We start from the raw sequence: 21,249 nt of genomic DNA, 5'->3' as shown, positions 1-21,249 counted from the left end.
TTATTCTCAATTTCTTAAAAGGGGCATGTCTATCCACTACTGAATTAAAATCTTTAATAAAATTATTAAAAGCTAGGGTAGGGACAGAGATGTTAGTTATGGAAGATCAAGAGAAGAAATATCATTTAAAAACTTTTAAAGATTCCTCTTAAAAATTAAATGAGGCTTTGATTTTACTTGTTTAACATCTTTAATACAAGCAATTGGACAATGGTCACTAAAATCAGGAAAGGTAAGATGAGATCAGATGAGCCAAATGAGAAATGGCAGTTGATGGTGCAGACGGGGGACGATAGACAGTGATTTTTCCACCGTTAGCACTGTTGCTTAAGGAGACACTTAAGGCCAAGTATTCAAAGCATTTTGGCATGGCCACAGACTCAACAACAGTTACAGAAAAACTCTTCTTAACAAAAATGGCCACACCACCACCTCTTGTAGGCCTACATCTATCTGTCCTGAAAACATTATAACCATCAAGAGCAATATCATTATCACCCACTTGATCAGTTAGCCAAGTTTCAGAAAGTACAAAAATATCTGCCTTTGTTTGTAAAGCCCAGATGTTAATGTAATCCATTTTCGAAATCAGATTGCAAGTCAAGTCAAGTCAAGTCAAAGTTTATTTATAGAGCACATTTAAAAACAACCTCAGTTGACCAAAGTGCTGTACAGTTATTAAAATAGAATAAATCATACACAACTGGGTATAAATAAAACCAATAAAAAGAATAAAATACTAAAAACAGTAAAAACAATAAAATAAAATAGAATAAAATAGTAATAAAAACTCAATCCAAAACAGAGTTAGAGATACAAAAGACAAATAAAAGGGTAAAAAAGTAAAAAAGAAAGCCAAGGATTCTTGCCTAGCTGGGACTGAACGCCAAGGAGAATAAATAGGTTTTTAATAATGTTTTAAAGTGCTCAACAGACTGTGCAGCTCTGACCTGGAGAGGTAGGCTGTTCCACAGCTTTGGGGCCGCCACAGAGAAGGCTCTGTCCCCACGAGTACAGAGTCTGGACCGCGGTACGACCAGGAGCAGCTGGTTAGACGACCTAAGTGCTCTGGAAGTACTGTGGGGTTTTAAAAGCTCTGATAAATAAGACGGTGCCAGACCATTTAAGCACTTAAAAACAATTAATAAAACCTTAAACTGGATCCTAAAATTCACAGGCAGCCAGTGCAAAGATGCAAGGATGGGGGTTATGTGCTCACGCCGTTTCTTTCCAGTCAGCAGGCGGGCGGCTGCATTTTGGACAACCTGTAAGCGGCGCACTGCTGACTGGTCAAGACCAACAAACAAAGAGTTACAGTAGTCTAGGCGTGATGTAATGAATGTAATGAATGACTCGCTCAAAGTGATTCGTGGGGAGATAAGCCTTTACTTTGGACAGTAGCCGTAAGTGGAAGAAGCTGGTTTTGACAGTGGAGCTTATCTGTTTGGTAAATTTGAAGTGAGAGTCCAGAATAACCCCAAGGTTTCTTGCAGAGGGTTGACATAGAGATTCAAGGCTACCAATGGCGCTGTCATAGCCATCTAAAATATTTTGTTGGCCAAATAAAATGATCTCAGTCTTATTTTTATTTATTGACAGAAAGTTTGCTGCCATCCATGACTGGGTGTCTTTTAGGCAGTCTAATAAGACCTGCACAGAGGATTGGTTGTTCATTTTTAGCGGTAAATATATTTGTACATCGTCCGCATAGCAATGAAATGAGACATTATACTTTTGAAATATGGATCCCAATGGCAACATGTAAATAGAAAAGAGGAGGGGGCCCAGAATGGAACCCTGAGGCACCCCACAGCTCAGGGGGGAGTCTGAGGAAAATTGGCCCAGCTGCACAGAGAAGCTCCTATCTGACAGGTATGACTCAAACCATTTAAGAGCGGTGCCTTTAATGCCGACACAGGTGCTTAGGCGAGACAGGAGAATGTTGTGATCAACTGTGTCGAAGGCAGCTGTCAGATCCAGAAGGACCAGGACCGCAGGGTTACCAGAGTCTACTGTTAAAAGAAGGTAATTTAAAATCCTTAAAATCGCCGTTTCTGTGCTATGGCGTGACTTAAAACCAGACTGGAACTTCTCAGAGATGCCATTAAAATCAATAAAAGACTTCAGCTGTTCATTGACCACCTTCTCCAAAACCTTAGAGAGAAATGGGAGTTTAGAGATGGACCTAAAATTTGATAAAACTGAGGGATCTAGATTATGTTTTTTGAGGAGGGGCTGGACCACAGCATGTTTAAAGGCAGCTGGGACACATCCAGACATCAAAGATAAATTAATCAGATCCGACACACAGGGCCCAATAACATTAAAAACATCCTTCAAGAGACGGGGAGGGATGCTGTCAAGAGGACAATAAGAAGGCCTGAGACGGTGGACAACATCAGTTAGCTCTGAGACAGACACTTGCTGAAATGTGTCAAAAACTGCAGGGCTAGTGGGAGAAACAGCAGGATCTACTGCAGATGGCAATAGCAAGGACTTAATATCTGAGATCTTGTTAATAAAAAACCTTAAAAAATTTTGACACAGTTCAAATGAAGTAACAACAACATTGTGGTCACAGGGGTTTAAAAGAGTATTCAAAGTATTAAAAAGAAACTGAGGTTTATGACTATTGACTGATATGAGGTTTGATAAAAAACTGACTCTTGGCAGTTTTAACAGCTTTTTGATATTGATGTAGACTGTTTTTTAAAATGTCCAAAGAAACGTGAAGGCGATCTTTCTTCCACTTCCTCTCTGCGCGTCTACATGCACGTCTTAAAGTGCGAGTGCTGCCATTAAGCCATGGCTCAGCTGCTGGCTTGGAGCGCTTACATCTAAAAGGGGCCACCAAGTCTAAAATGTCAGTACAAATACTATTAAAACTTATTAAAACTCATCAGGAGTTAGAGACCCATTGTGAATTTCAGTATGTAGCATTGCATGATTGAATGCCGCAGAAAAGTCAGAAGTAGTTGATGGGTTAATTGTGCACACACGGCGGTCCGTGGCGCACCGCTTCACTTGCGAGCGAGGCAGTGTCACATTAAATAAGACAGCGAAGTGATCAGAAATTTGCGTGTCACAAATCTCACTGACATTTAACTGCAGCCCAAAGGATAATATAAGAGTCCAGAGTGTGGCCCTTCTCATGTGTTGCATCACACACAGACTGAGTTAGGCTAAAAGAGTCAATAATATTAAGAAAGTCTTTCACCATGGGTCGAGATTCACAGCAGACATGGATATTATAATCTCCAACAATTAAAAACCGATCATAGTTCACTGCCACTCCAGCCACAAAATCTGTGAAGTCCTTTATAAAATCCTTGTTGAACTGAGGTGGGCGATAGACCACGGCGCACAGGACAGGTGAAGAAAAGTTCACAATGAATGTCTGCAGCTCAAAGCTGGAGAAAGTAATCGGCTGTGACACTTGACATTGAAAACTGGATTTAAAAACAGATGCTACTCCTCCACCTCGGCCAGTGGTTCGAGGGGAGTTAAAAGAAAGACAGTCAGGTACAGTCATATACCAGCAAGGCAGATGAATCCTGGCAAAAACAGCATAATAATACAACAACAAATATCAATAGCAGAGCTGGCAGAGCTGGCAGACGGCAGGCCGCACAAGCTGGCGCCATCTTGCCACATCAAAAAAGTCAGTGGAAGGGTTCTGTGGATAACTATCAGTGGCTGCTGTGAATTGCACACATTCATATGAATAAAACTCAATCCATTTTGCACCTTAAAATCTGCCTGAGACTTAAGGACAGAGTTAGAAGATACCTGCTGTGATTCACAGCACTGAATAGTTATTGTTTTAATCTTAATTAAATTAGGAGGGTTTCTGAACGGAATCTGCTTCATTTGATTACCAAACAAAACATGCTCAGGCCTTTTAGAAATCCTCACAGGGATGAGGGAGTCAGACATGGGGAGAGCCCCACCATTTTTTACAGCAGCAACAAGACCCGCACTGTCAGGGACAGGGCTATGAGGAAAGCAGACTGTAGACTGGGCAGGATCTTGCTGCAGACAGCATCAATGTGAACTAAAAGCAATGAAATTTATAAAGTTGGGAGTCAACTTTTCAGCCCCCATCATCAAGTCAAGTCCAGTGGCAGTAGTGAAGTTACGCACCCAGTGATGTAGACTGTACGACTGAAACGATACAAGTTTTTTGACAATGTGGGTATTGGGCCAGACAAAACACAAATCTTCCCAAGACTTTCAACTGTGTTCACTAGTGGTTCCAGATCATGATGGAGTTTAACAGATTGTCTAGACATAACATCATTTGTACCCGTGTGTGACAGGACATGATGAACAGAAGGATGGAGATCAATAATGGTAGGAATTAGCTCTATAAAGTCAGTTGTTTTCCCACTGGAGAGACAGTAAGTGATAGAGCCTGGGAGATGCATGTTTCTAATAATGGAGTCACCAATTACAAGAATTACCAGAGGTTGGTTTTTACAGCCTTTATCATACAAAGACAGTCTAGGTGAAAGGAGTACATCGGCGATGACTGTGACATCCAGAGTAGTAGAAGAAGAAGAAGAGTTAGAGTCACCTGCACAGATGACGTCATCACTCATCCTCCCAGGGACCGTCTCCACTAATGCCGGAGGGAGGGAGGACTGTGGGGCTGGGAGAGGGGGCCAGGATTCAGCGTCAGTTACTGGTGGAGGTGGTGAACATCTAGCCCGTTTACCATGGGACATCGGTGCAGTAGTTCGAGGAGTATGACGCTTTCTGCCCCGGGGGTGAATCGCGGCTGGAAACTCTGGCGTGGTGTTTGAGCATGAAGCCGTTTCCGCGTCTTATCAACAGACGACCATAAGGAAGAGTGAGTGTCCAATATGCTGGGGACATCAGGCATGGCAGATGTGGAGGGGACATCTTTGGGAACTGCCGCTGAGGACCGCTGAGTGTCCCGAGCTTCGAGGATTGCCAGGCGAGAGCACAGCTCAGACTGCCGCTGGAAGAGCTCATTGATGAGGGGTTCTATGGACTGGAGTTCCCCCTTTAGCCATATGCAGTGGCGAGTTGGTCTTGTTCTTGTTAGCCCGCTAATGCTAGCACCCTATCGATCGCCGGCTTGTATATTTATATTTGTGATGAATTGCTGGTGTGTTGTGGCGAATTGCTGGTGTGTTGTGATGAATTGCTGGTGTGTTGTGGTGAATTGCTGGTGTGTTGTGGTGAATTGCTGGTGTGTTGTGATGAATTGCTGGCATGTTATGGTGAATTGCTGGTGTGGTTTGCACTTCAGGGTAGCTAGTACATGTTTGCAGCAGAGACCTGTGAGTGTTTTGGGTGTTTTTCTAGTTTGTTCTCTATTAAATGGAGTCCAGACAGGTGGGCGGTTGCTCCTTCACATCCTGAATTAAATCCAGACGGCGTCCTCGTTACTGTCTCACCGCATCGACCACAGGGTGTGATGTCATGCTGCGTCCTGTCCTGTGATTGGCTGCCTCAGGACGTTAGAACAGTTTAAATATGAGACCGACCTACTTCACCCTCTTAGTACTATTACGACAGAGTACTACTGCAACTGCACTGACCAGAAAAGCAGAAGTGAGTGAGTACAAATACCTTTAGATATGCACTGGTACTTATCGTTGTATTGCAGTAACAGTACATGTTGTATTGCAGTAACAGTACTTGTTATATTGCAGTAACTGTACTTGTTATATTGCAGTAACATTACACGATGTATTGCAGTAAAAGTACTTGTTATATTGCAGTAACTGTACTTGTTATATTGCAGTAACATTACACGATGTATTGCAGTAAAAGTACTTGTTGTATTGCAGTAACAGTACTTGTTATATTGCAGTAAGAGTACATGATGTATTGCAGTAAGAGTACATGATGTATTGCAGTAACTGTACTTGTTGTATTGCTGTAACAGTACTTGTTGTATTGCAGTAACTGAACTTGTTGTATTGCTGTAACTGTACTTGTTGTATTACAGTAAACGATGAAGGTCACTCTGATACTGGTGTGTGTACTTGGCCTCAGTCTGTCCATGTCAGTAAGTGTAAATATACTTCATATTATCTCAGAAATACTCAGATACTTACTTAGAAAAAAGTTAAATAACTAATTTTACAGAATACTTTATTACTCTGTTTGTATCACAAACATATACTAACAAATAACAAGTAGTTTAATGTTCATCCGTGTGGAGATAGTTTTGGGTACTTTGTGTACTATTAAGCAGATGAGTATTAGGTTGAAATACTGCATCATAATAGTTTTTATATATGTAATTTTATATAGGAAATAAAAAAAATCCTGGGATTATAAAGTACAGTAGTATAAAGTAGCTGAAATTAAGAATAACCAAGTAAAGTAAAAGTACATCAACACAGCAGATATTACATTAAATGTACTCAGTTAAATCCTTATTAATATGAATATATGGATAAGAGATATCATGTTAACATCTATGACAGCAACATATGACACTAGAAAAGAGGAGGATGCAGGAGGAGAGGAGGACGAAATGGGCAGAGGAGGAGAAAGAGATGTTGAGAAAGAGGAGGAGGAGGAGCAGAAAGAGGAGGACGCAGGAGGAGAGAAGGACGAAATGGGGAGAGGAGGAGAAAGAGATGTAGAGAAAGAGGAGGAGGAGGAGGAGGAACAGAAAGAGGAGGAGGAGGAGGAGGAAGAGGAGGAGAAGCAGAAAGATGAGGAGCGGAAAAAGGAGGCACAGAAAGAGGAGGAGGAGGAAGAAGAACAAGGAGGAGAGGAAAATGATGGAGAGGTTGAACAGGACAATGAGGAGAAAGGACAGAATGATGGAGAAAAAAAAGAGGAGGAGGAGGACACAAGAGGACAGACAGGAGGTGAGACAGGAGGACAGATAGGACGTGAGACAGGAGGAGAGACAGGAGCTGAAACAGGAGGACAGACAGAAGAACAGACAGGAGGTGAGACAGGACGAGAGACAGGAGGACAGACAGGAGAACAGACAGGAGGTGAGACAGGAGGACAGACAGGAGAACAGACAGGAGGTGAAACAGGAGGTGAGACAGGAGGACAGACAGGAGGGCAGTTAGGAGGACAGACAGGAGGTGAGACAGGAGGTGATACTGGAGGACAGACAGGAGGTGAGACAGGACGAAAGACACGAGGACAGACAGGAGAACAGACAGGACGAGAGACAGGAGGACAGACAGGAGAACAGACAGGAGGTGAGACAGGAGGACAGACAGGAGAACAGACAGGAGGTGAAACAGGAGGAGAGACAGGAGGTGAGACAGGAGGACAGACAGGAGGGCAGTTAGGAGGACAGACAGGAGGAGAGACAGGAGGTGATACAGGAGGACAGACAGGAGAACAGACAGGAGGTGAGACAGGAGGACAGACAGGAGGTGAAACAGGAGGAGAGACAGGAGGTGAGACAGGAGGGCAGTTAGGAGGACAGACAGGAGCGGAGACAGGAGGAGAGACAGGAGGTGATACTGGAGGACAGACAGGAGGACAGACAGGAGAACAGACAGGAGAACAGACAGGAGGACAGAGAGAGAAGTCTTCCCTGTAGGTGAGACAGATTTTTTATGGGAATTAAACTTGTTTATGTTAAACTATATTTAATAAATACTAAACTAACTAAATGTGGTGGACCCACAGGAAACACCCTCCACAATAAAAGTCTGAACTCACTGTGGGCCTCACAGGAAACACCCTCCACAATAAAAGTCTGAACTCACAGTGAGCCTAACAGGAAACACCCTCCACAATAAAAGTCTAAACTCACAGTGAGCAGCACAGGAAATACTCTCCACAATAAAAGTCTGAACCAAGCGGCAATCTCCGTGTCTGAGCATGGAGGCCAACCAGGAAGTGCCTTAAGCCTGCAATCCACCGAAAATTCCAGTAGGGGGTGCTAAATTTGGCTGCAAAAAAAATCTGCCCATTCATTTCAGAGCAAAATTTGAAAACTTCTGACTCGATTTATTACCTCAGAATTTTTTTTCAGGACAACAATATGGTCTCAATCGCTAGTAAAAAATCATCTTCAAGACAATTTGATGTCAATAGTTCTAATAATGGCCCGATTTAGCAGAAAATAGAAGATAAAGAATCGTATGATTTGGGGTGTGGCAACAGGTCACTGACAAGGCCAGCCGTCACCAGGAGAGAAGCAGGGCAATGCGTATCCACGGCAACGTGTCAATAAAGTTATATATAACGTTATATAGATAGAAAAGAGGACGTTTACTGTTAAAATAATTTGAATATTTTGACTGTCTCTGTTGTCTGTCTCTGTTCTCTGTCTCTGTGCGTAACGCAGGTCACTATCAAAGGTCACTATGTATGCATAATTCACTAAACCTTGGAGAGGTTTGAGTTTGAGTTTATTTATTTTGATTACATATATTTCATTGGCTTAAACTGATTAATATTCTATAATCACAAAGAATGACATCCAGATGTATTGGTGCACAATTTTTACTGTGCAGAGTGTGTGGGTATTATGTGTCTGGAGAGAGCGGTGATCATGGGAAGTGGAATGGGAGTCCCGTGTGAAGTGATCTCTGTAAGTCATAACAAGGTAAAATGTTTGTGCTAACAAGTTTGTTAGTAGGTCAGGGCAAGGTCTGGTTCCGGCAGCAAGATTGTTGTCCAGGTGACATGACGTGGCCTTGTATGGATTAAAACTGGCGAATCAGCGGATGAAGAAGGCGGAACTTCCTGGAAGAAATTGACCAGCATGTTTTGTAAACAATTGTAAGGTTTTTAATGGGTTTGTAGGGAGAGAGACAGGGTTCAGACTTCACGAACTGAAACCTGTCTGTTTGTATTCAGGGACATGAGTTTTTGAACCCGGAGAATCTCTGTAAAATGCACATTTTTTGACGTATTGTAATAAAACTATGTTAAACTGAGAACTTGGAAGGCCTCCTGCTCTTCATTCCCCATCAACGATCTGCGCAGAAATAATTGGTGAGGTTTTTTCCTGTTGGTGTCAGAATTATTCAAATCGGTAATGTTAGAAAAATTGCATGAGTAAACCTTGAAAATTGGTCTCATAACTTTGACCCTTTCACACTGTATTTTCACTTCATGACGTTATGAACGTTTTGTTCAGTAAAAATGTCTTGTTCAGTGTTTGGTTGGACTAACAGACACTCCAAGGAGTCACTACTCAGTTTTCTGAGGTAAGAAAGATACATTTTGTTTTTGTTTTTTTGCTAGCCAAAACCAACATCCCAGTTAATGCTCCAATTAATGCTAACATGAATTAGCAGCGGCTTCTCTCAGTCAGGTTGCCAGTGTAGAGAGGCGTGTAGTCAGTGTCATCAGATCCCTCGCGCTCCGCCACAGTCCAATTATGGTCTACTAAGTGTATCAGAAACAAGATGGCGACGCAAGATGGCGACGAGTTTAACGCTGAACTCGAGGCTTCCAACGGGCAGTCCACAAACCAGTGGTTGACGTCACGGTGACTACGTCCATTATTTATATACAGTCTGGTCTGAACTCACAGTGAGCAACACAAGAAATACCCTCCGCAATAAAAGTCTGAACTCACAGTGGGCCTCAAAGGAAACACCCTTCACAATAAAAGTCTTAACTCACAGTGAGCCTCACAGGAAACACCCTCCACAATAAAAGTCTAAACTCAAAGTGAGCCTCACAGGAAACACCCTCCACAATAAAAGTTTGAACTATAAGTGAGCCTCACAGGAAACACCCTCCACAATAAAAGTTTGAACTATAAGTGAGCCTCATAGGGAAACACCCTCCACAATAAAAGTCTGAACTCACAGTGAGCAGAACAGGAAACACCCTCTACAATAAAAGTCTGAACTAACATGGAGCCTAATTTTTTTTTAACTTGTCTAGGAGGAGTTTGTTAAAGTATGCAACCTGGAAATGGCCAAAAACGATGACAAGTGCGATATTCAAACCAAGAGGGCGGACTTCCGGTTGGGTTTGAGGTATGGGTCCAAGAGGCTTTTTGGTGCGTCTCCACATGAGTAATGTGTGTACCAATTTTCGTGTCTCTACGTGAAACCTACTGCAAGGGCTAAGTATAAAACAAGTTACTTCCTGTAGCCAGCGGGGGGCGCTATGACTGTGTGTCAATATTGACACGTGGGTGTGTTCCGGGCTGGACCCTCATCATGTGTGCGAAATTTGGGACAGATTGGACAATGTATTGTCAAGTTATACAGTCTCGTGTGTTATGGCGTAGTGTGACAGGCGGTAAAGATTTATATAACTTTTGATCCCAAAGCCCTTGTGATGGTACTGACCAAATTTGAAGTCCATGGGGTGAAATCTGTTGGAGGAGTTATATAAAGTATGCAACGTGGTCATTTTATGAAAGGGGTGTGGATATAGCATAAGGGGCGGGGCTTTATGAAATATTGGGTAACACTTTCTATGAAGACTACATCTATAGTGCATTATGAGCGCATTCATAGTGAATTATAATGCTCATTATAATCAATCATAATGCATTATGACTGCATTCATAAACACATATAAAGCTTCATGATGCACTATATCAACAGTTATAAATATAGCTTATAATGACTTATAAATCCAAGTGTCTTATGAGTGCTCTTGACTGGTTATAAACTACAGGCTGACTGATGAGGCTTATAATACATTACAACTACTCATACTGCTCTATGCACACACCTCAACAATCAATTGTTATAAGGACTCATAGGATGCCATAAGTATAAATAAATGATCAATGTATGCTTTAAGTAAAGTGATGGACCAATTACAATAGGGTCCTTGCACCGTTAGTGCTCGGTCCCTAATAATCCCTTCAATTACAATAGGGTCCTCGCACCGTTAGTGCTCAGTCCCTAATGATCTATGTCACACTCTGACTCAGAGTGAGGGTAGGTTGCCGTTTGGCATACTGGAAAAATTCCCCCAAAAACCAATTTGTAAGGGAAAACTGCCTTACAAAAATAAAGGCGCAGTCAAAAAAACGACGGTGCAAAAAATCCCATTTATTATGGTCAACCACAAGAACTATTTACATCAAAAGAAAACTTCCAAAACATCAAAAAACTAGGACTGCACGGAGTACTGAACAGGCCCTCGCAGAGTGGAGCCGTCGGGGGAGGGCACGTCGGGGGAGGGCACGTCAGACGCAGCGCTGTGGGCTAAGTCCCTATGCATACCAAATGGCGTGTCTCCTACCACTGTGCTCGGGTAGGTGTAAAACATGTTACTTGCTGTTGCCAGCAGGGGGCGATATGACTGTGTGTCAATATTGACACGTGGGTGTGTTCAGGGCTGGACCCTAATCACGTGTGTGAAATTTGGGACAGATTGGACAATGTATGGTGAAGTTATACAGTCTGGTGTTAGATGGCGAGACGCCATATTTTGCCGCCATGCCACGCCCACATAGTGTGACCCAAGGTCAAGATGTATACAACTTTTGATCCCAAAGGCCTTGTGATGCTACTGACCAAGTTTCAAGTAAAGCGGGTGAAATCTGTAGGAGGAGTTCGTTAAAGTACTGTATGCAGCGTGGAAATGGGTAAAAACGATGAATTGTGCGATATTCGAACCAAGATGGCGGACTTCCTGTTGGGTTTGAGGTATGGATCCAAGAGGCTTTTTGGTGCGTCTCCACATGATTCATGTGTGTACCAAATTTTGTGTCTCTACATGAAGCCTACTGCGAGGGCTAAGTATAAAACATGTGACTTCCTGTAGCCAGCAGGGGGCGCTGTGACTGTCTGTGAAGATGGACATGTGGGTGTGTTCCTGGCTGGACCCTAATCACGTGTGTGAAATTTGGGACAGATTGGACAATGTATGGTCAAGTTATACAGTCTCGTGTGTTATGGCGAGACGCCATATTTTGCCGCCATGCCACGCCCACATAGTGTGACTCTCGGTCAAGATGTAAACAACTTTTGATCCCAAAGGACTTGTGATGCTACTGACCAAGTTTGAAGTAAATCGGGTGAAATCTGTAGCAGGAGTTAGTTAAAGTATGCAAGGTGGTCATGTGATGAAAGGGGGCGTGGATATAGCATAAGGGGCGGGGCTTTATGAAATATTGTTATTTAGAAGTGTTAAGGGCTGGACTCTGATGAAGCATGAGAAGTTTGGACCAGATGGGACAAAGAATGGAGAAGTTATGACGATCTCGTGTTTTATGGCGAGACGCCATATTTTGCTGACATGCCACGCCCACATAGTGTGACCGTCGGTAAAGCTTTATACTAAATTTTATCCCCAAGGCCCTTTGATGGTACTGACCAAGTTTGGAGTCAATGGGGTGAAATCTGTAGCAGGAGTTAGTTAAAGTATGCAAGGTGGTCATGTGATGAAAGGCGGCGTGGATATAGCATAAGGGGCGGGGCTTTATGAAATATTGTTATTTAGAAGTGTTAAGGGCTGGACTCTGATGAAGCATGAGAAGTTTGGACCAGATGGGACAAAGAATGGAGAAGTTATGACGATCTCGTGTTTTTTGGCGAGACGCCATATTTTGGCGGCATGCCACGCCCACATAGTGTGACCGTCGGTAAAGTTTTATACAACTTTTGATCACAAATTTGTTGTGATGGCACTGACCAAGTTTGATGTAAATCGGGTGAAATCTGTAGGAGGAGTTCGTTAAAGTATGCAACGTGGAAATGGCGAAAATTCCATATAAAATCCAAGATGGCCGACTTCCTGTACATTTTAGGGTATGGCTTCTTGAGACTTTTTGGTGCGTCTTCCCATGATACATGTATGTACCAAATTTCGTGTCTCTACGACAAACCTGTGTGAGGGGCTGAATTCTAGGGGGCGCTAGTAGGTCATTTTGTCACACCCATTTCTGAAAGCAATGAAATACGTACATTTTCGCCACGATTGAATTTTGTGCCAAGTTTGGGGAGTTTTTGATTATGATTAAGGCTTCAAAAAGGCGATTCATTTGTCGAAATAATAATAGACGGACCAATTACAATAGGGTCCTCGCACCGTTAGTGCTCGGCCCCTAATAATAAAAAACGGACCAATTTCAATAGGGTCCTCGCACCGTTAGTGCTCGGTCCCTAATAAAAAACGGACCAATTTCAATAGGGTCCTCGCACCGTTAGTGCTCGGTCCCTAATTAAATACATTTTCTACACGGGAGGGTCAGCACAGCTCAGCAGTCCCCCAGCGACTACCTCAAGTGAGCAAAAAAATCTCCAAATATAAAGTCTAAGCTCCTTCCTCTGGAACAGACCATTCCAGGCCATTAAATAATAAATTAAAGTACATTGGACATCAAGTACATTGGACATCATCACTCAAATATTTCAGTCTTATCTCAACATGGTGATAAATATTCTACAACAATATTTCAACCAATAAGCCCTGAAAAAAAGAGGGAAAAAAAGAAACATTGGTTTGGCCCAATTATGTCCCACATGCCACACAGGCAAATAAAAGGGCAGCATTCACTGTCCTCGGGTCCTTTCACCAACCAGGAAGTACTGCGGGCGGTAAGAAAAATAATGCATAACAACAAATGTACATAAACTGTGTAAGTGTTCATGAGCCACTATTTCTAGCTCTAACTCTTAGTGATGGGTAGATGAAGCCTCATGAAGCCTTGAACCTTTCCAGCCAACTGGTTCGAGAAAAGGTTCATATCTTGAGGCTTCATGTGCTCACAAACCCCCTGCTGGTCCAAATCGTCATTGACCTTTGAGCTGTTTGTGAGGCCTCTTGGTGCATGGGAATAATCACTGCCAACTTGAATAAAAACACTTAATTTGATTTTGTGTGGTTCATTTATCTGTTGTTTTGATTAATATGTGGGTAATGCTAATAGCAGTGTATTAGTATTTATTATTAATATATAGTCATCATTATTATTTACTTTATTTTTACTTTTTTTTATCATTTCAGTCAATGATAAAATAAATCCAATAGGACATGAGATGTTTGTTAAAAGTGTTACAGTGTTTTCAAAGCATGGGACAGAGATGGGACAGAGATGGGACATCAATAGTGCTTGTGAATTTATTGGTTGCAGTTTAAAAACAACAATTTCTCCACTGTGCTCGGACTCAGCCGGTTTCTTTTTTTGGAGACAACCTCTCCAGCTTTTGAAAAAACTCGTTCACATGGGACTGAGGAGGCAGGGGTGCACAAGTACCCCAGAGCTAGCCTATATAGGCTCGGGTATATTTGCCTCTGCCTCTCCCAGTACTGCAGAGGATCCTCAGTCCTGGCAATATTCGGTTCAGCCAGGTACCGTTGTGCTTCCACTGTGGCATCAGCAAAAACATTACTCGTCTTTCTTGATTCTGACACCATGGCATCCAAATGGCTCCATAGTTTGTTTCCTGGGAAGCAGAATATATATATATAAATATATAACATATATAAATTAGGTCATAAGTACAATGTAAATCAAACCAAAAATACCTACCAGGTCTTTCAGCTCCAGAATCCTGTGAAGTGGACGCTACAGGTGGCAGTGAATGAGTACGAGACCCGATAATGTTGGCACATTCTGCCGTCAGTCGTTTGATGGCTTCCTCTGTCTTCATCGGACAGAAGAAGCCAAGTGCCTTGAACCGTGGGTCGAGCAGTGTTGCAAGCGACAGGATGCTCATGCTCTGAACTTTGTACAGCTTCTCTCTCAGGAGCCTTATCAGGTGCCCCCCCAGTTCCCGAGCCACTGGTACAGCTGCCTTTGCAGTCTCCTCCTGGATCAGCTTCTCAACCATCTTCAGCAATGGGACCACTTTAGAGCAAGACACCCTTTTCTCTTCCGAGAGCTCAGTTGTGGCCTCAAAAAAAGGTGACAGTACTGCCAAGCACCCACACACAATAGTGAGGTCGTCTGAGGTCAGAGCAGGAATGTCTGTTTTGAGTCCTGCCAAAGCTGCCCCCACAGGCTCCCTGAGCTCTGCAACGCGCTCCAACATCTGGAAGGTGCTGTTCCACCGAGTTTCGACCTCTTGAATCAGTTTCTTTTTGGGCTTCCCCATCTGGTCTTGTACTTGGTCCAGCTTTTCCTTTAAACATAAAAAAGTAAATGTTTCACATGTAGCAATGCAAAATAATGTGTAAACAAATGTGAAAATAATGTTACTCACTTTGGCAGTTGTGCTGCTTCTAAAATAGCCCACCAGCTTTCTTGCCTTCATGCGAATGCTGGACAGTACTGGAGTTAATTCCAGGGCCTTTTTAACAACCAAATTTAGTGTGTGAGCAATACACACTGCATGGCGCAACTGCAGCTCCCTGCCACAGGCAATCATATTGGATGCACCATCAGTAACTAGAGAGATAGATAGATAGAAAGATGCTTTATTATCATCGCACAACATATACAATGAAATTTAGGTGCAACTCTTTGTCCTCACATTTAGCCTTGCACAGTAAACTGACCTAAACAAGTTACTTTTGATCGGATGCCCCAGTCATCCATGAGGGAGGATTTCACAGTGGCCAGGTTTTCTGCTGTGTGTGCCTGGGGAATTTCTGCACACCAAGTAGTGCAGACTTCAGACATGTCGTCTCATCTATAAAATGGCATGTTACAGCCAAGTATGCATCCATGTTTATAGATGTCCACATGTCTGCTGTCAAACTAACTGCAGCTACTTTCTGGACCTCAGCTTTGGCCTTCTCCTTCTCATGCTGGTATCTGTCTTCAACCATGGCCTTAACAACCTAAAGGAAAGGTGAAAAGAAAGGTTAAAAGAAGAAAATAATAATCAATGCATTGAATTCAATAGTACTCTCATGCTTCATCTATGTCACCAAACAAACCTTTCTTGTTGGGAGGATGTAGGTTGGATCTAGTTTAGCCACAAACTCTCTAAATCCTGTGTCCTCCACTATACTGAAAGGCTGGGTGTCTTTGACAATCATTGACACCAAGGCATCGTCCAGGTCCTTCTTTCTGCTCACTGGGAGAGAAAAGAAGACATGTGTTTACATGTTTTGGATTTTAAAAATATATCATTAGTTATGTACATTACATTATTATAGTTGATTAGAAGATGTGTTAGGAATTGAAAAGTATGTTCATACAGTGGATATTTGAAATGACTTACCTGGACTGGGTCCAGCCACATTCCCCTCACTGTTTTCATGCAAAGCACGAAAATGCCTCAACATGGATGAGGTGTTATTGTTGTATCCCAATTCCTTGGCACACAACAAACACTTCACCTTGGATTAAAAGAAAAAAAAAATAGTACATTGCATACAAAAATAAGATTATTATTATTATTATTATTATTATTATAATACTGAAAGTGTATTTACCTTGTTGGGGGAGATCTGCTCAAAGTGTTCCCACATGGGGGAAAACTTTCTCTTTCTCACAGGTTCCATGGAAAAATGTATTTGTAGTACAAGATATATATCTATGTCACAAACAAACCAACAAATCGCCAACACAAACCCACAAAGTGTGAGCGGCTCCATTGCAGTACTTATAGGTTCATAAATCCCGCCAGTAATCGAACCATTTCCTGAACCACCGAGGCTTCGAACGTCATCAATGACGTCACTCGCCCTAAACAACACAAGCGTCGATACGCGCTCCACCAAAGACTTCCGGGATTTCTCGACACACGCTCCGAAGCATCGGCACGATCCGACCCATCACTACTAACTCTAGTGTGTGCACCCACCAGGCTATAGCTAGAAGATATCAGGCTACTCTTAACTGCACACTTATGACTTTGTGTTATAGGCAGGGTGATCTGCCACAATCTATAAGAAAGCTTAACCAACCAAGCAATGTTTGGATTGAACTACACAACTAATAGAGTAGGACTGTGATATGAGTACATAATGGCCCTCATTTATCAAACGAGCGTACGTCAGAAAGTGATCGTAAAGTGGGCGTACGATCATTTCTACGCAAGCCTCGGCATTTATCAATATGGACGTGAGCGGAGGGTACGATCAGATCTCACGTCTGCTCTCAGCTTGTGTACGCTCGTGCAAATTTGAGTCAGCGTGAAGTCCACACGTCTGAGTCGGAGAACTGATCTTAGACTATACTAGTATCGATGCCTGGAGCTGATCAAACTCTGTGGTGTTTTGATTTTTAATGGTGACAAAGCAAAACATGTTTAGACTACATAATTTATCATTAAAACATAATCCAAAAATAAATACACCCTGCGATCGTGAAATTCTTTAAACAGAATGCCAGCCGAGGATATTAAATGTTGTTGTCTTCTGCTGTTTACAGTTATCCTGCTGGACACCGGAGCGTCAGCTCTCTTTTACCAGCGGTGCTGCCCGAATAGAAACATTTCCAATCAGCGCTGTCACACGCTCCTCTGACTAGGACATCATTATTAGTAAATGTAAAGAAGAGGTCCTCTTTTTGGCCGTATTGCGTTCTTCGGTGTCGTAAACTCTGGAGGCGAGTCATCTGAATCGGGTATATATTAGGGCGTGACATTTAAATGACGCTCGTTTCGAGCTGCCACATTTATCAACAGCCGATCATTCTTACGCTGTGATTGGAGAGATACGATCGTTTGATAAATCCCACGTGAACCCTGTCGTAAGACGAAATATACACTCAGATCTGCGCTGGTTTCTACGCTCGTTTGATAGATGAGGGCCATTGTGTATGGACCAACCCTGGTCTTTTGTGGAATCTGTGTCAACAACTGCCCAACATTCCCTCTCTTCGATCCAAATAACTCGAGACGACGGGGATTGTGCCTATCAATGCTCTCATAAAATTCCTGCTTGAGGTCCTTGCCCATGATCCTCCATGAACACCTGAAAAATACAGATAACAAAAGAAACTAACTCAACTGAACTATATAAGGCAGCTAAGCCATCTGCAAATTAGTGCTGAAAAACATCCATAAATGTCTTCTATATGATTTGAAATGTTCAGTCTGGAGGTCATTACCACCTTCTCATCTGGACCTTGAAGAATAAATAGACAATGGAATATAAGATATGTTTTAACCTGGCACCCATTTTTGCAAATTTGAGTATCTAAATGACTAATAAGTTTTGGATTTGGTACTCTGGATCAGCGATTCTCAACCTTGGGGTCCTGACCCCAATTGTGGTCGCGAGATGATTTCTGGGGTCACCAAATCATTTTGAGAAAAAAAAAAATAAATACACACACACACACACACACACACACATATATATATATATATATATATATATATATATGTGTGTGTGTGTTTAAGTTGTTGTCTGCTTCATTATTTGCCCAAAACTCGTCCTATCAACTGAGTTATTATCTGAACTGTGCGCGTAAGATTCTGTTCAGTGAGCAGAGCGGGAAAAATAAACAAACAAAAAGAAGAAAAATTGGCGCGTTGTTGCTTTACCGCAGCTTTAGTTTGCTAGCTATAACTGATGCTGGAAAAATGGAGCGATGGCTGAAAAGAAAAGCTCCAGACTTGGGTCAACAGCAGCAACAGCAACTGTGGGGGCTGTGGGGCCAACACGGGCTAGGCTCTGTAAATATCATCCCGACTTCTGAAAGTATGGCTTTTCCTGCATAACAAAAAATAACACTGAATACCCACAGAGTGTCATATGCTCTGAAGTGCTGGCAAACGAAAGCCTCAAACCAGTAAAACTGAAGAGACATTTAGAGACAAAACACAGCAGCTTGATTGATAAGCCAATTGATTTTTTTCAGCACACGGAGCAAGAACTTAGAATAGTGGGGCGGATTAGCTCAATATTTTACACCAATCGTTCACTTTGTGATAAAAGCATGAAATTTGGTAGATGTGTTGGTGAATATGTTTCAAACAAATCTGGATATTGGGCCACCTCAAAAGCGCCCCCTAGTGGCCGAGGCAGGCATTTGTTATACGAATAAATCAATGATGAATAAAAACTGCCCTTTTAATAATACCAACTGGTGATGAATTATATATTTTTGGAAAGCCTGATTAGTCACCTTTACAACGAGGTACAGCTTGTAAGGATCGTGCATTCATGGAATGAGCAACGGGGCTAAACATGTGGGTAGCACCCCCCCAAAAATGTGCATCCCCTGTGGGGCGGATAAGCTCAATAAATCACAAGAATTGTTTATTTTGTGATAAAAGCACACAATTTGGTGGATGTGTTGGTGGATTTGTTTCAAACAAATCTGTATATTAGGCCATCGCAAGTTCCAAGATGGCGGCCATTTTTCAAGATGGCCGACACCTTAGTGGAGCAATTGAATGATATAATGGTTTATTTGGTGATACAAGCATAAAAATTGGCATGAGCAGTCTCCATGGGTCACTTGACAATAAGCCACCCACAGTTACTTGGGTTGACAAAAAAACACTCCCAGCCACTTGAAATTTCTATTTTCAAGATGGCCGCCCCCTGGATCCTCAAAAGATCAATTTTCTCATAGAAATGTATTGGGATTTAGATTATTCTGGAAAACAAGTTTTAAAACATCATAATACAGTTGTGTTGATTTGTTGATCATAGACAGATTAGATAAGAGTGAGTATCTACACTACCAGGGCACACTGGTGATATATGACTGCTGTTAAACTCTGAGTAGTTTTAGTTAACCGGGTGGTGTACAGATCGTACAGGGTAAAAATGGCATTGGATGAACGATTGGACTAAGTGTAGGGTTAAGGCATGAACTTAGTTGTATCCCATACATCAAAGTGCTTATTAAAAGGTGGTAAAAGGATAAACCCTCGGCCTCTGCCTTTGAATTTGCTGCAGACATTGCAGAAGCCATCATAACAGTTGAGAAAACAAACAGCGGGACACCAAGATCATACTGGTTATAATACCATTGCAAGAAATGTTCCATTATTTCATAAAATAAATGCTCTGCCTATCTTACGTAGTCCAACCCGACTAGATGAAGGTGGTGGCATAGAAAGCACATTGACAAGAAACAGAGCAAAATATCATTCAAGCTGTAAACTTATGTTCAACAACACACAGCTGGAAAGGGCCCAAAAAAGAGCATCTACTGCTGCTAAAGACACTAAAGATACCAAAGATATCCATGTCAAGAGGTCAAGAAGATCCATAACTTCTTATGAGGCTGGATATGTGTGGGGACAGGCATTGAAGAGAGACATCCACAAATACCGAGCCCGTCCGACTGGGGATGGGTAAACAGGACAAGGAGTGGAAAGTCTTCTGGACTCCACTTCCACCTATTGCGGAGAGTTGTTGGGAGTTGACAAAATGTGGGTGCACCAAGGCTTGTACTGGAAAGTGTAAGTGCTACAGATATGGACTCAGTTGCACATGCCTATGTATTGCCCCTGCTAGAACTTATTTGCTTGTTTCTTTTGCCAGTGTTATTCCTTGTTGTCCTTTGTGTTTTCAAGTGTAGGCCTATGGCTCGGCTTCCCCTCGCCACATCGGCGCATTATGTTCTATTTTGTCACCAGCCTATTACTGTGACATGTTCAGTTTTTACTTTGTAACATTGCTTTCATATTTTCAGTTTAGTTCCCTAGTATAGTTTCAGATACTGTTTGTCATGGTTCCGTGTCAGCCAGAGCTGCTGTTGCCTCTGGATCTGTCATTATTGTCGTTCAGTATTAACCATTGCTCAATTATTATTTTGGAGCACTGTCCGTTCAGCACCACAACTGTGTTTCCCCACCCCCTGAGTATTTATTTGGCATGTTTAATGGCAGTAGTAATGGTTAGTTTTAAAAAAAGTAATTTAAAAAAGTATTTAAAAAAGCCCTCATGGTAAGGGAGCCTGTGTACCTCGGTGAACCCGGAGAGCTACGCCGGTGGGAGGGAACTCCTGTCAGGTTTTACCAAACTGGACAGGTCGTGGGCAAGGAGTCAGACAAAGCACAGTCAAACAACCTCTCTTGAGGAACCCAATACATTTCTATGAGGAAATTCATAATTTAAAGGTCCACATGGCAGGTGGCAGTCATCCTGAAAAAAAGAATTGCCGCCTTGAAATTTCCAGTAGCTGTGGCTGGCTTATTGTCAAGTGACCCACAGATACTGCTCATGCCAGTTTTTATGCGTATATCACCCAATAAACCATTGTATCACTTAACTGCTCCACTAAGGTGTCGGCCATCTTGAAAAATGGCCGCTATCTTGGAATTTCAAGTAACTGTGCGTTGCTTATTGTCAAGTGACCTACAGATACTGCTCATGCCGATTTTTCATGCTTGTATCACCAAATAAACCACTATATAATTGAATTGCGCCACTAAGGTGTAGGCCATCTTGAAAAATGGCCGCCATCTTACAATTTCAAATGTCTCGGACAATTTT

At 42.3% G+C, this 21,249-nt stretch overlaps 1 protein-coding gene across 1 annotated transcript; it reads right to left on the bottom strand.

Moving 5' to 3' along the window:
- Window positions 1–4,681: 4,681 nt before the first annotated feature.
- LOC131990149 (zinc finger BED domain-containing protein 4-like) lies at window positions 4,682–16,314 on the bottom strand. Its single transcript, XM_059355550.1, has 8 exons — window positions 16,279–16,314; window positions 16,065–16,182; window positions 15,778–15,917; window positions 15,547–15,678; window positions 15,099–15,185; window positions 14,426–15,017; window positions 14,089–14,339; window positions 4,682–5,029 (listed from the first exon to the last, which is right to left on the bottom strand). The coding sequence occupies exons 1-8, from the start codon at window positions 16,312–16,314 to the stop codon at window positions 4,682–4,684; spliced, it is 1,704 nt and encodes a 567-aa protein (XP_059211533.1).
- Between the last annotated feature and the right edge of the window lie 4,935 nt (window positions 16,315–21,249).

The sequence above is a fragment of the Centropristis striata genome, chromosome 17, assembly GCF_030273125.1.
Source record: "Centropristis striata isolate RG_2023a ecotype Rhode Island chromosome 17, C.striata_1.0, whole genome shotgun sequence".
In the NCBI taxonomy this organism is placed as follows: Eukaryota; Metazoa; Chordata; class Actinopteri; order Perciformes; family Serranidae; genus Centropristis; species Centropristis striata.
This window is presented reverse-complemented; position numbering and strand designations above follow the sequence as displayed.

Excerpts from the sequence above, each read along its gene's own strand:
- LOC131990149 (XM_059355550.1), bottom strand. The coding sequence starts at position 16,314 with ATGTGGGAACACTTTGAGCAGATCTCCCCCAACAAG. Across the intron at positions 15,679-15,777 it reads ACATCCTCCCAACAAGAAAG|GTTGTTAAGGCCATGGTTGA; the intron begins GTTTGTTTGGTG and ends CCTTTCCTTTAG. Across the intron at positions 14,340-14,425 it reads TTCTGGAGCTGAAAGACCTG|GAAACAAACTATGGAGCCAT; the intron begins GTAGGTATTTTT and ends TCTGCTTCCCAG.